General features: G+C 42.5%; 1 protein-coding gene across 2 annotated transcripts in view; it reads left to right on the forward strand.

Annotated features, from left to right (window-relative positions):
* Positions 1–12,633, forward strand: part of KCNH5 (potassium voltage-gated channel subfamily H member 5) — a 272,890-nt gene that overhangs the window by 38,838 nt on the left and 221,419 nt on the right. For both annotated transcript variants that reach the window (XM_075193403.1, XM_075193404.1), the window contains exon 2: positions 7,889–8,012. In XM_075193403.1, the coding sequence (XP_075049504.1) occupies positions 7,889–8,012 (124 nt within the window). The remainder of the gene's footprint in view (positions 1–7,888; positions 8,013–12,633) is intronic.

The raw sequence follows: 12,633 nt of genomic DNA on the forward strand, positions 1-12,633 counted from the left end.
ACGTTTATTTTGTAATTTATTACTAGGTCCGATTATTACCTTGCTGGACTTCACTGGATATTTGAATATTTTATATTATATGAGAGCTATTGTCCATTTCAACTGGATACTAACCTCTTTGTTGTGTGTAATGCTGCTTAATGCTAACCTGATATTTATTGTGTCTCTTTTGAGTATGACTGTCTTGGTATAAGAGTGAGGTTGGTTTTTGGGAATCCGGCGCATTATACTGAGACAGGGGCGCCAACAAGGGGGAGGGGGAACAGGTACAAGGTACCGGGTCCTGTCCAACTAGTGTAGTTGGAGGTGCCACTAACCTGGTTTGGCCATACCCCCTGCTTCGACTATGGAAGGGGCCCTAAGAAGTTGCTGTACCGGAAAGTCCTCTTGGCGGCTTTGACAGAGGCTACCGGGGTGGCAGATTTGCCATTCCAGAGGTGCTCATATTGGTAATTACCACAACTCAGGTTAATCATAAAGAGGCCCAGTGCTTTTCAGCACGAGGCTGATAACCTCTGGAAGGGTTTTTTTTGGTCACCTTATGGAGTCACCAGCCCTGTGCTTACTAGCCTTGGGCAAGTAGGTGCAGAGTTCAATGGACATGTAATGTGAGGAACCTCACTGGAAATTGTGCGATTTCCACCCATTTATCTTATTACAAAACTATTGCTTCACAAAATACGACCCCATTCCTGAGCTACTCCTTACTTTGTTAGGAACACCTTCACTCCATCCAACTCCCCCATCAGCCTGTTCGCAAGTCATGAGTGCCCCTCTGACTTTTTTTTTTATCTCTACCTCTTTCTATCTACTAAAATGTCAATGTTGTCAAGCAAGAGTTGTTGAAACAGCATTCATAAGTACTTTATTTCAGACATACGATGGATATGATTAAAAAAATTGGGTAAAATATTTCCTTTTAGTCTATTAAATGGCATATCAAAGGGATGCATGTATGTTTTATGACTTTGCATCTTATTTCTTCAAGATACAAATCAGTTAATGCAATGTTGCAGTCAGTGTTTTCATTCAGTTGGCTACCTGGCAAAACACGATGGGAAACCCTGTGTTACAGCTATGGCTCTATTTACTCTGTGCCAGAGACACTTGAAGACTCCTCTTTAAAATGATTGAAGCAGACTTCAGTATCCTTTATAGTATGAACTTCACTTGAATCAATATGGTGACAAGTTCTTTAAATGAAGGAAAGAGCACTCACAGCAAGTAATGGTAATTCACTCTCATCCTGGCTATACTAATGTTGTTTCACTGCCCTCTCTGCACATGATAAAATAATGCTGGTTTCAATTTATGTCAAGAGCGGTAATTAAAATGCGTGCGTAGAGGAAAAGTACATGATTGTGAATGCAGTAATACAAACTTTCTTTTTATCTAAGAGACATCTTACTGTGTCTCTCCAGATTCTTATCAGTCTAGAAAAAAGGATTGGAAAACTACAACTGTCCAATTCCTATGTAGATTAACTCTTTTAAAATAGCAATAGGTGCCTGTACTCTGACTTTTATAGTAGTCACAATTCAGACCATGCAAACACATCGGGTGTAAATGTATCAAGCTGAGAGTTTTCCAGCGGGTTTGAAAAACCAATCATATTCTAGCTATCATTTATTTAGTACATTCTACAAAATGACAGCTAGATTCTGATTGGTTGCCTTACATGCCAACTTTTACAATTCCTCCCCCGGGAGATCCGGGGGGGGAAGTCATGTGACAAAGGGTAGAAGGAGGCATGGTGACGTTGTCGCATCACCATAGCCACGCCCCCACTATAAAATGCCGACATTCACGGCGGGGCTTAATGGACTCCCCGAAATTTGGGAGAGTAGACAAGTATGTTGGCTGCTATAGGCAACATCTCCACTTTTCAAACTCGCCGGGAAACTCTCAGCTTGATACATTTACCCCCTGAAGACTTAAAAATAATGTAGAGAAAAAAATATTTTATTGACATCAGTTCAGAGCATCACAATGGAGGGGATAGGGGGCCTTGATAAAGGATGTAGTGACAACATTGACAAAAAGTTTTTTCCACTACATTATTTTTTGGTGTGCCTGTTTCTTCTATTTGCCAACTACAAACACCGTCATCCTTACCAGCTGTCAGATCCACATGATGAGTGTTTCTGTTGAAGAACAGTCACAGTTTCAGTTAACTTTTACTTATAGCAGTATATGCAAACCTTTATAGGCTTACATTTTATGCGCGCTTTTAAATTGTTTTTACATTTTATATTAATTGGAGAAATAATGTTGTTTCTTTTTGGTTAATTTAATATTTTAAATATTTGAGTTATTATATTATTTGTATTTAAATCATTACACCTATAAGGTACATCCAAAATGCTGTTTATCGAGAGCAAAGACGTGAACATGCCACCATATAGTGCTGCCTAAATCAACATGATGGAAAGAATTATAACAGATTTACAGTAATTAATGGTAGTGATAAGTGTTTTGTATCTCAGTGCAGTCACCCCAGGCTTCTACAGAGCAAGGGTGGTTGAGAGTCTGTCAGAAAGAACTACATTTCATGCAAGGTCTAAAGGGGCCGGGGAGAAGTAGTGGACTTTAAATGATGCAGTGTTAAATTTACCCCCAAAGGATTAAACCTTCAAATTCTAACAAGCTGCAGGTTTGAAAAAGTGGAGATGTTGCCTATAGCAACCAATCAGATTCTAATTATTTATTTAGTACATTCTGCAAAATGACAGCTAGAATCTGACTGGTTGCTATAAGCAAAATATCACCTTTTTCAAACCCGCAGCTTGATAAATGTACCCCTTGGTGTCCCACTGCTATGTTACATGTCCGGGAGGGTTGTTTACTTGTTTACATCTCCTATTTAAGAGTTTATTGAATTTTTCAGAGATAACAAAAACAAGTATACAGACAATAGCAATTGATATGACAGTCTTTCCCTATGGTAAAGGCTACTGCTACACGGTAATGTTGCAAGTATATGTAGACTGAGCACAAAAAAAGACTTTTCAGTTCGCGGCACCCATAGAGTCTCCATAATTTTTTCAAGATATTACTCTGAAATAGTTACTGAGCAGTCCCATTTTATAAGTATTTGGGTAAAAATAACGTACAAAGTATTTAGGTCAGGACAGAAATACTTAGTAAGTTTGCAAAAATAATACACATAGATCCAAGGGAAAACAATATTTTTATATATTTTTTTTCAATTATATTTCTGTCAAAGAACAATTTACAGCTAATAAGAGGAATAAGATCAAACAAAATAAAACAACAACATGTACAAAAATCATCACACTGTGCCCCTTCACGATCACACTGTGTACCCCTCCATCTACACCCTCTGTGCCTTCCTTCATCCACACCCTCTGTGCCTTCCTTCATCCACACCCTCTGTGCCTTCCTTCATCCACACACTCTGTGCCCTCCTTCATCCACACCCTCTGTGCCTTCCTTCATCCACACACTCTGTGCCCTCCTTCATCCACACCCTCTGTGCCTTCCTTCATCCACACACTCTGTGCCTTCCTTCATCCACACCCTCTGTGCCCTCCTTCATCCACACACTCTGTGCCTTCCTTCATCCACACACTCTGTGTCCTCCTTCATCCACACACTCTGTGCCCTCCTTTATCCACACACTCTGTGCCTTCCTTCATCCACACCCTCTGTGCTTTCCTTCATCCACACACTCTGTGTCCTCCTTCATCCACACACTCTGTGCCCTCCTTTATCCACACACTCTGTGCCTTCCTTCATCCACACCCTCTGTGCTTTCCTTCATCCACACACTCTGTGCCCTCCTTTATCCACACCCTCTGTGCCTTCCTTCATCCACACACTCTGTGCCTTCCTTCATCCACACACTCTGTGCCCTCCTTCATCCACACTCTGTGCCTTCCTTCATCCACACCCTCTGTGCCTTCCTTCATCCACACCCTCTGTGCCTTCCTTCATCCACACACTCTGTGCCTTCCTTCATCCACACACTCTGTGTCCTCCTTCATCCACACACTCTGTGCCCTCTCCTTCATCCACACCCTCTGTGCCCTCCTTCATCCACACACTCTGTGCCTTCCTTCATCCACACACTCTGTGCCCTCCTTCATCCACACCCTCTGTGCCCTCCTTCATCCACACACTCTGTGCCCTCCTTCATCCACACACTCTGTGCCCTCCTTCATCCACACCCTCTGTGCCTTCCTTCATCCACACACTCTGTGCCCTCCTTCATCCACACACTCTGTGCCCTCCTTCATCCACACACTCTGTGCCCTCCTTCATCCACACCCTCTGTGCCTTCCTTCATCCACACACTCTGTGCCCTCCTTCATCCACACACTCTGTGCCCTCCTTCATCCACACACTCTGTGCCTTCCTTCATCCACACACTCTGTGCCTTCCTTCATCCACACACTCTGTGCCCTCCTTCATCCACACACTCTGTGCCCTCCTTCATCCACACACTCTGTGCCCTCCTTCCTCCACACACTCTGTGCCCTCCTTCATCCACACCCTCTGTGCCTTCCTTCATCCACACCCTCTGTGCCCTCCTTCATCCACACACTCTGTGCCCTCCTTCATCCACACACTCTGTGCCCTCCTTCATCCACACACTCTGTGCCCTCCTTCATCCACACACTCTGTGCCCTCCTTCATCCACACACTCTGTGCCCTCCTTCATCCACACACTCTGTGCCTTCCTTCATCTACACACTCTGTGCCCTCCTTCATCCACACACTCTGTGCCCTCCTTCATCCACACCCTCTGTGCCCTCCATCATCCACACACTGTGCCTACCTTCATCCACACACTGTGCCTACCTTCATCCACACACTCTGTGCCTTCCTTCATCCACACACTCTGTGCCCTCCTTCCTCCACACACTCTGTGCCTTCCTTCATCCACACCCTCTGTGCCCTCCTTCATCCACACACTGTGCCTACCTTCATCCACACACTGTGCCCTCCTTCATCCACACCCTCTGTGCCCTCCTTCATCCACACCCTCTGTGCCCTCCTTCATCCACACACTCTGTGCCCTCCTTCATCCACACACTCTGTGCCCTCCTTCATCCACACACTCTGTGCCCTCCTTCATCCACACACTCTGTGCCCTCCTTCATCCACACACTCTGTGCCCTCCTTCATCCACACCCTCTGTGCCCTCCTTCATCCACACACTGTGCCTACCTTCATCCACACACTCTGTGCCTTCCTTCATCCACACACTGTGCCCTCCTTCATCCACACACTCTGTGCCTTCCTTCATCCACACACTCTGTGCCCTCCTTCATCCACACCCTCTGTGCCCTCCATCATCCACACCCTCTGTGCCCTCCTTCATCCACACACTCTGTGCCCTCCTTCATCCACACACTCTGTGCCCTCCTTCATCCACACACTCTGTGCCCTCCTTCATCCACACACTCTGTGCCCTCCTTCCTCCACACACTCTGTGCCCTCCTTCATCCACACACTCTGTGCCCTCCTTCCTCCACACACTCTGTGCCCTCCATCATCCACACACTGTGTGCCCTCCTTCCTCCACACACTCTGTGCCTTCCTTCATCCACACCCTCTGTGCCCTCCTTCATCCACACACTGTGCCTACCTTCATCCACACACTGTGCCCTCCTTCATCCACACCCTCTGTGCCCTCCTTCATCCACACCCTCTGTGCCCTCCTTCATCCACACCCTCTGTGCCCTCCTTCATCCACACACTCTGTGCCCTTCTTCATCCACACACTCTGTGCCCTCCTTCATCCACACACTCTGTGCCTTCCTTCATCCACACACTCTGTGCCCTCCTTCATCCACACACTCTGTGCCCTCCTTCATCCACACACTCTGTGCCCTCCTTCATCCACACACTCTGTGCCCTCCTTCTTCCACACACTCTGTGCCCTCCATTGCTGTTTCCTATCACCATTTCCCCTCGGTTGCTTTACTTACCATGCTTGGCCTTCTTTCTTCTATGTCTTCTGTCTTTTCTTCTGTTTTCTTGACAATCCAGCGGTGCCCTGAACCCAGCATCCTCCTCTCTCCAGTCGCTTCTCACTGAATATGTCGGGCGTGATGAAGGAGGAGGATGCTGGGTCCTGGGTGCCTTCGGATTGGTAAGTATTTCTTTTTTTTAAATTTCCTGGCCTCAACGGCACCCCTGCGACAGCGCTGCAGCACCCCTTTGAGCCGTGGCGCACACTTTTTGAACGGCTGCCTTACATTAATATGAAGTTTAATAGACACATATCTAAAGTAAACATTTTACCCTTCTGTGACTTGTTTAACCTCAGGCTGGAAGAGTGGAGCAGGGATATAAGTTTTCAGTAGTTTGATATTACTTTGCTCATTCAGGGCCTGATTCAACTACGAACGCAATATCAACCCAACTTGTGTTTAAAAAAAATGCACGTACGCCTGTATTCAAATCGAATACAAAAAATAAAAAAAATTTAAATTATAAATGATTACAAATAATAAAGTACCAACTGATAATACTGAAATGAGTGTAAAATTTGTTTTAAAATAAATAAATAATTCCCCATATTTCTTTGTACATTAAATACATAAATCAGGATGTTCTTATTGCGTACTGTACATACAGTCACCTTTTATAGTTTCTCTTCCTTGCATAAAGATGCTCTGTGCTCTCTAGTAGCATATATACATGTATTCATCACTATCAATCGGCACGTATACCTGCCCCATAGCTAACACACATGATAATGGCAAAAAACATGTACATACAAGATGCCCAGTGCTTGAATCATCCGTATCTGCGTTAGAAGGTATCTGTTGTTTTCAGACACAAATTGCATGCAGTTGGGTTCATCGGTATAAGATTGGTTTCTGAGCTTGCGCAGAGCTGTTTCACAGCAGATAAACGCAGTTACGTGCAAACATGAATCAGGCCCTGAACGTGCAGACAGTAGCATAAAACCACCATGGGCTAGCACCTCCACTCTGGAAATGTATTGTAGGAGGCCACAGCGTTATCCACGTCAGTTAATGTGGTCCTATTTGAGCACACTAATATCCAGGTTTGCATTACATTGAGCATTATAAATATTTATTTGCCTATATGGGTGGCTAAGTGGTTAGCACTTCTGCCTCACAGCACTGGGGTCATGAGTTCAATTCCCAACCATGGCCATATCTGTGAGGAGTTTGTATGTTCTCCCTGTGTTTGCGTGGCTTTCCTCCATGTGCTCCGGTTTCCTCCCACACTCCAAAAACATACTGGTAGGTTAATTGGCTGCTAACAAATTGACCCTAGTCTGTGTGTGTCTCTGTGTGTTAGGGAATTTACACTGTAAGCCCCAATGGGGCAGGGACTGATGTGAGTGAGTTTTCTGTACAGCGCTGCGGAATTAGTGGTGCTATATAAATAAATGGTAACAATAATAATAGTCTATCTATCTAATCGGCACTGGCATGGTCCACTCACAGATATCTGAATAAAGAGATAAATGTCAGAGAGGCATCATGTTGATTGTGAATCTTGGGTTTATTTGGCAAACATCAGAGTTACACCATAACATTTTGAGATAAGCATAAAGTTCCTCCTTTTATTAAAGCCACCCGTTAAAAATTTCCTTCCAAACATTCTATTTTTTTGAGTGTGATGCATAGATCTATCTGTACTGTATAGATAAGTTTAATAGGTCTACGTGTATGAAAAGTTTAATAGGTCTATATACATAAATAGGTTTACTAGGTCTATATGTATGAATAAGTTTTTAATAAAACTATATTTGTGAATATGTTTAATATCTATACACAGTATATATGAATAAGCGTTTGTATAATACTGTGATGCATTCTGGGTAAATGTATGACATCACGTTTCCTGACATTCTGCCACTGTTCTTTTCTCCTTCTAGAATCAAGCTTCTTACTGGGGAATGCACAAATTGTGGACTGGCCTGTAGTTTATAGTAATGACGGTTTCTGTAAGCTATCTGGATATCACCGAGCTGACATCATGCAGAAGAGTAGTACTTGCAGGTTTGTGATTATCTTCTTTCTGTACCCTTAGTTGCTTATAAAGTGTTGTTAAAATCAAGGGGGAATATTTACTAAACTATGGGTTTGAAAAAGTGGAGATGTTGCCTATAGCAACCAATCAGATTCTAGCTGTCATTTTGTAGAATGTACTAAATAAATTATAACTAGATTCTGATTGGTTGCAGTAGGCAACATCTCCACTTTTTCAAACCCGCAGTTTAGTAAATATACCCCAAGGTCTTTTAGAAGGTTAACGAACGTTGGAAAATCCCAAAATTGAGGAAAAATTTGCACTGTTTCCACTTAGCTTACTTTAATCTCTTCTGCGCATACTGAAATTTTGCTTTATTGATTTACTAACAAGTGTAATTACCCAGTCATGCATCCAGAATGCCTCTATCTGCCAATCATACAGAGCCAGAAGTGGCACAGATCAGAGGTGTACAAGCATTTTATGTATAACGCCCCTGTATGTGATTTTTTTTTTTGTGGTTTTTTTTTAAAAAAAAGAAAATTAATTAACAGTTACTTGAATTAACATTAGCTGCTTACGTATTGACTCCTCCAGCTGATAGTACTCCACTCATTAGCATTGCAGCTACATAATATCAAGTCACGGGCCTCTCTTTGCATTACTTGTTTGTCATTTCCATTTGTACGACTGTAGTAAAAACCGATTGGCATTTGATTTATAAAGTGGTAGAGGAGAGATGTTGGGTTGTTTGTATTTCATTACATTTTATGCAGAAAATGTCACTTTTGCATTTATTAACAACACTGTTCCCTCTATACTTAATTATAATTATATTGTGTACTAATCAGTGGTCAAAGTGCAAATTTAGAAGTGGTGGTATGAAAAATGTAACGGGAATGTAAGTGGATGGAATCTGATTGTCCTACAATGAAGGCGGCAGTAGGAGCAGTGGCGGTATGGCGTACCACTGTATACACCCCCACTTTGAACCCTGGTACTAACAGTGTAATGCGACATTGGCATATACTATTAACACTGTCCAGCCGGAACTCTAAGCTATAGTGGGGTGTAAATACATGCAATTGTACAAATGACATAGTCCTGACACAGAAATACTGCTGCGTTTTGTGTTACACATATATAGAGATGTGTGCATTCAAAATACACACGTAAGTATGCAATTTTGTGCCAGAAATTTTACGCATAACTTTGGAGCGCAAAATATGTCCAACAATAAATCAGGCCCTTAGATTCGATTTTGTAAATGAACGTCACTGACTATTCTAAACCATTTGCACACGTAACTGTTCATGTCAGTGATTTCAAAGATGCTGATGAGGCAGTGGTGGTGGTGGAGGAGAATCATTCCCTGCAGCGTATGCTATATAGACTCTGCTAAACAGTGGATGTATCCCACGGGCAAACGCAGGAATTCTAGAGGGGAGGTTCCAGATGTTTTCATGGGGATGTCTATTCAACGAGCATTGTGGTTGTACTTGTATCACTGCAATACCTGCTCTGTTATCACCTACTGAGGATGGCGATAATAGATTAATTTCATTAAAAAAATACTTTATTCTTTGAATTTAGTACATTTTTTTTTAATGAATGAAGGTTTTATTTTACATTTTTTTTTTTTTTTTTTAAATAATTTTAATGTGTTTTTTTAAAGTTTAAAATAAAAAACTACATGATTGGAACTGAAAGCCCAATATAGTTAGTATAATTTACAGTAATTAAAAATCTACTTATTGCTGGAGTAAGGACACTGTTGATAAATAGAACCCAATGTCACGAATATAGTTTACATCATTATCAGCCACTCATCTTCCCCCAAACATGCTCCCTGCTCCCTGCCATCTGTGGTGTTGGGGAATATGGACAGTGGGCTCTGGTCTGTGGCCCCAGCTCTGCTCTGTCACACACATACACACACATTTCAGGAGACTGTGATTTGAGTGTGGTGTTGGGGCTGATCACCAGAGGCACAGATGGGGTGAGAGAACAAAAGTATAGAGACATACACACAAAGGGGAAGAACGTAAGGCACACAAACATAAGGGGGGCAGAGAGAAACACACATGGGGAGACAAATGGAGAGACACAGACACACACAGGGGCAAAAAGAAAGGGACAGACACAGAGCACACCCATACAAGGGGGTGGTCTGAGTCATATTTAGGGAGACAGGGTGAGCGATAAAGAGATAGTAGGATTAGAAAGAGACAAGCACATATGTAGGGGGAAGCAAAGGACACTAGATACACAAGCATGATGAGGAGGAAGGATTAGGTGTGGGGTGGGCAGAAAAGTACAAGTCAGGGTCGATGGCTGGGACCCTTCAGTGCACAGTAATATGCCAAGAAGAAGCAGGGGGGGAGGAGAAGTAGTCATGTACTGCTCACCCAGTGACCCAGTAATGGAGGAGTAAAGCTGGGAGTGAGGTCCTAGCTGCATAAACTAAAAGGCCACAGTCTGGTTTGGAACGAGAGATATGCCCTTCCTTAATTTTACCCATCTATCTATCTACCTCTCTTTATCCCTGTGGCTGGATCACTTATAAATAACTTATTGTATAAATGTATTGAAATTAATAGCGCAGTGCGCCAATTTATATAATTGCAAATGTACCAATTTTTGTATTGGTATGTATTTTGTATGGAAATGTATTGATTTCTGAGACAGTATGTCATGATTTGGTTTTGTAACTTTTCTAGAAGAAATCCCAATTAGGCTAATTAGACCTTTTTCATCTGTGAGGGACCGACACTTTTTCAGCCTAAAAGCACAGCAGCGGGCCGTTACCCCTTATCATGTCTTGTTAAAGAGACAGGAAAACTCTGGACAATGTAGACTGCAAGTTCTAGGAAATCTCAGATAGATGTAGATTTTGTTAAAGTTTAAAATGATCCAAGGTTAGAGAATATATTACATCCTAATTGTAATTGTCGAATGTGATATATTAGACTTTGTGGTGCCAGCTGGGACAGGGGCTGGGTTACCACCTGCCCACATGAATGTCAGAATCTGTATAAAAAGATTACTGTTTGCCCATGTAAGGTATAAGTCCATCTGTAACTTCTGTAAAGATCGCTAGTACCACAAACTGGTGTGTAACTATCCTTATAAGGGCTACTTGAGCTAATAAAACATCACTGCTTCAAGATCCTGCTTTGACGATTACTTACCTGTGGGAATTCCTTTGACCTACAGATTAGACAAATCTAATCCGTTATACAGCTGTTCTGATGTTGGGACCCAGTATTCAGTGCCAAAGCTTTGCCTGCTACCCCGCAGCTCTGTCCAGTGTTATAGGTCAGGGGGAACCATCCACAGCAACCTTGATCTAAAGGAAGAGGTCAGGTGTACCAGCCCAGGTGCTCAGCAAGGGGGTACACTAGCAGCAAGAGAAGGAAGCGTTCTAGGTGCCAGTGAAGGAGCCTAGTGGTAGCAGCAGCAAGCCCCTCCTACTGCATTTAGAGGGGCGCAATTTGGGATAAAGAAAGGGGATAGTGGCAAGTCAAGTCAAGCCAAGCCGCCCCCAGAGCTAATAGCATTCACGGCGAGGGAAGGGGGACGGATTGTTGCCTTCTGGCAGCCCATTGATGGAGAAAACATCCAATAATATTAACATGCTGGAGGTCATGATTCAAGCAGAGGGGGGTTTCTGGGCAACTGAAACCCCCCTCTAAGTGCGCACCTGTATCCAAAAGTAGAAGATAGACATGAACTTGTATTTATAACAAAAAAGCTTTGGGTCTATTATGTCTATATTCATAGGAAATAAATCCATGAAAGACTGACTTAGCCTTTTAGTGTTCATCTCTGACTATTTACGAGTAATATATGCATAATGATATACTGTAATGTAGATCTGGCAATGTGTACTGATTTCATACAATGCTAACGACCCTGCGCATTAATAGGAATGTCTGTACATTAGTTCCAAATTGGCACAGTTCTGTTCGGTTAACAGACCATAAGTCTTTGACAAGAAGGTTAGAGAGGAAAGTTCTTGTCTGGGTTTTATATAGAAAGTGCTGTTACTGAAGCTAGAACTCTTCATCTATTCCCGTTGTTCATTTTACATGTAGAGAGACAGAAACCAATTGCAACTGCATCTTTCCCTAAATTTGATTTTCAAGCTCAAAATTGCTTTTTATGTCTTCTGTGGAGATTTTCATCAAACACAATTATTTTAGGAGCATGCACAGTGTTTTATACCATTCTTCTCCCTCTCAGTTGATTGTTCCACAACAAGGGTAACTTGCTTATAAGTGAGCAGAGCAATCAATATATGGTAGTTTAATACTTTTTTTTTTGTTTATATTTGCACTGCGGTAAAACAACACTAAAGATCAAATAGATTGTCGTTTTTCCCTTTTCTTCTCCAGTGGTGGAAAGTGAAAGTTTCCCTCGGGTTATGCTAGAATAAAAACTGCATTTGCTGCATGTTCATTGTGCTCGACTAGTCATTATTTGTGACCTCTTTTAAATGGCTCAGAAAATATTAAGCGCATTTATTTACACATCCAGCAAAATAAATAGAACTTTCATCAGAAAAGCAACTTAATCCATGGTTGGCCAGGGCCGTCTTTCCCATTGGGCGCAATGGGCAGGTGCCCGGGGGCCCTGCAGCCAAGGGGG

This window comes from Mixophyes fleayi, chromosome 12, assembly GCF_038048845.1.
Source record: "Mixophyes fleayi isolate aMixFle1 chromosome 12, aMixFle1.hap1, whole genome shotgun sequence".
NCBI lineage: Eukaryota > Metazoa > Chordata > Amphibia > Anura > Limnodynastidae > Mixophyes > Mixophyes fleayi.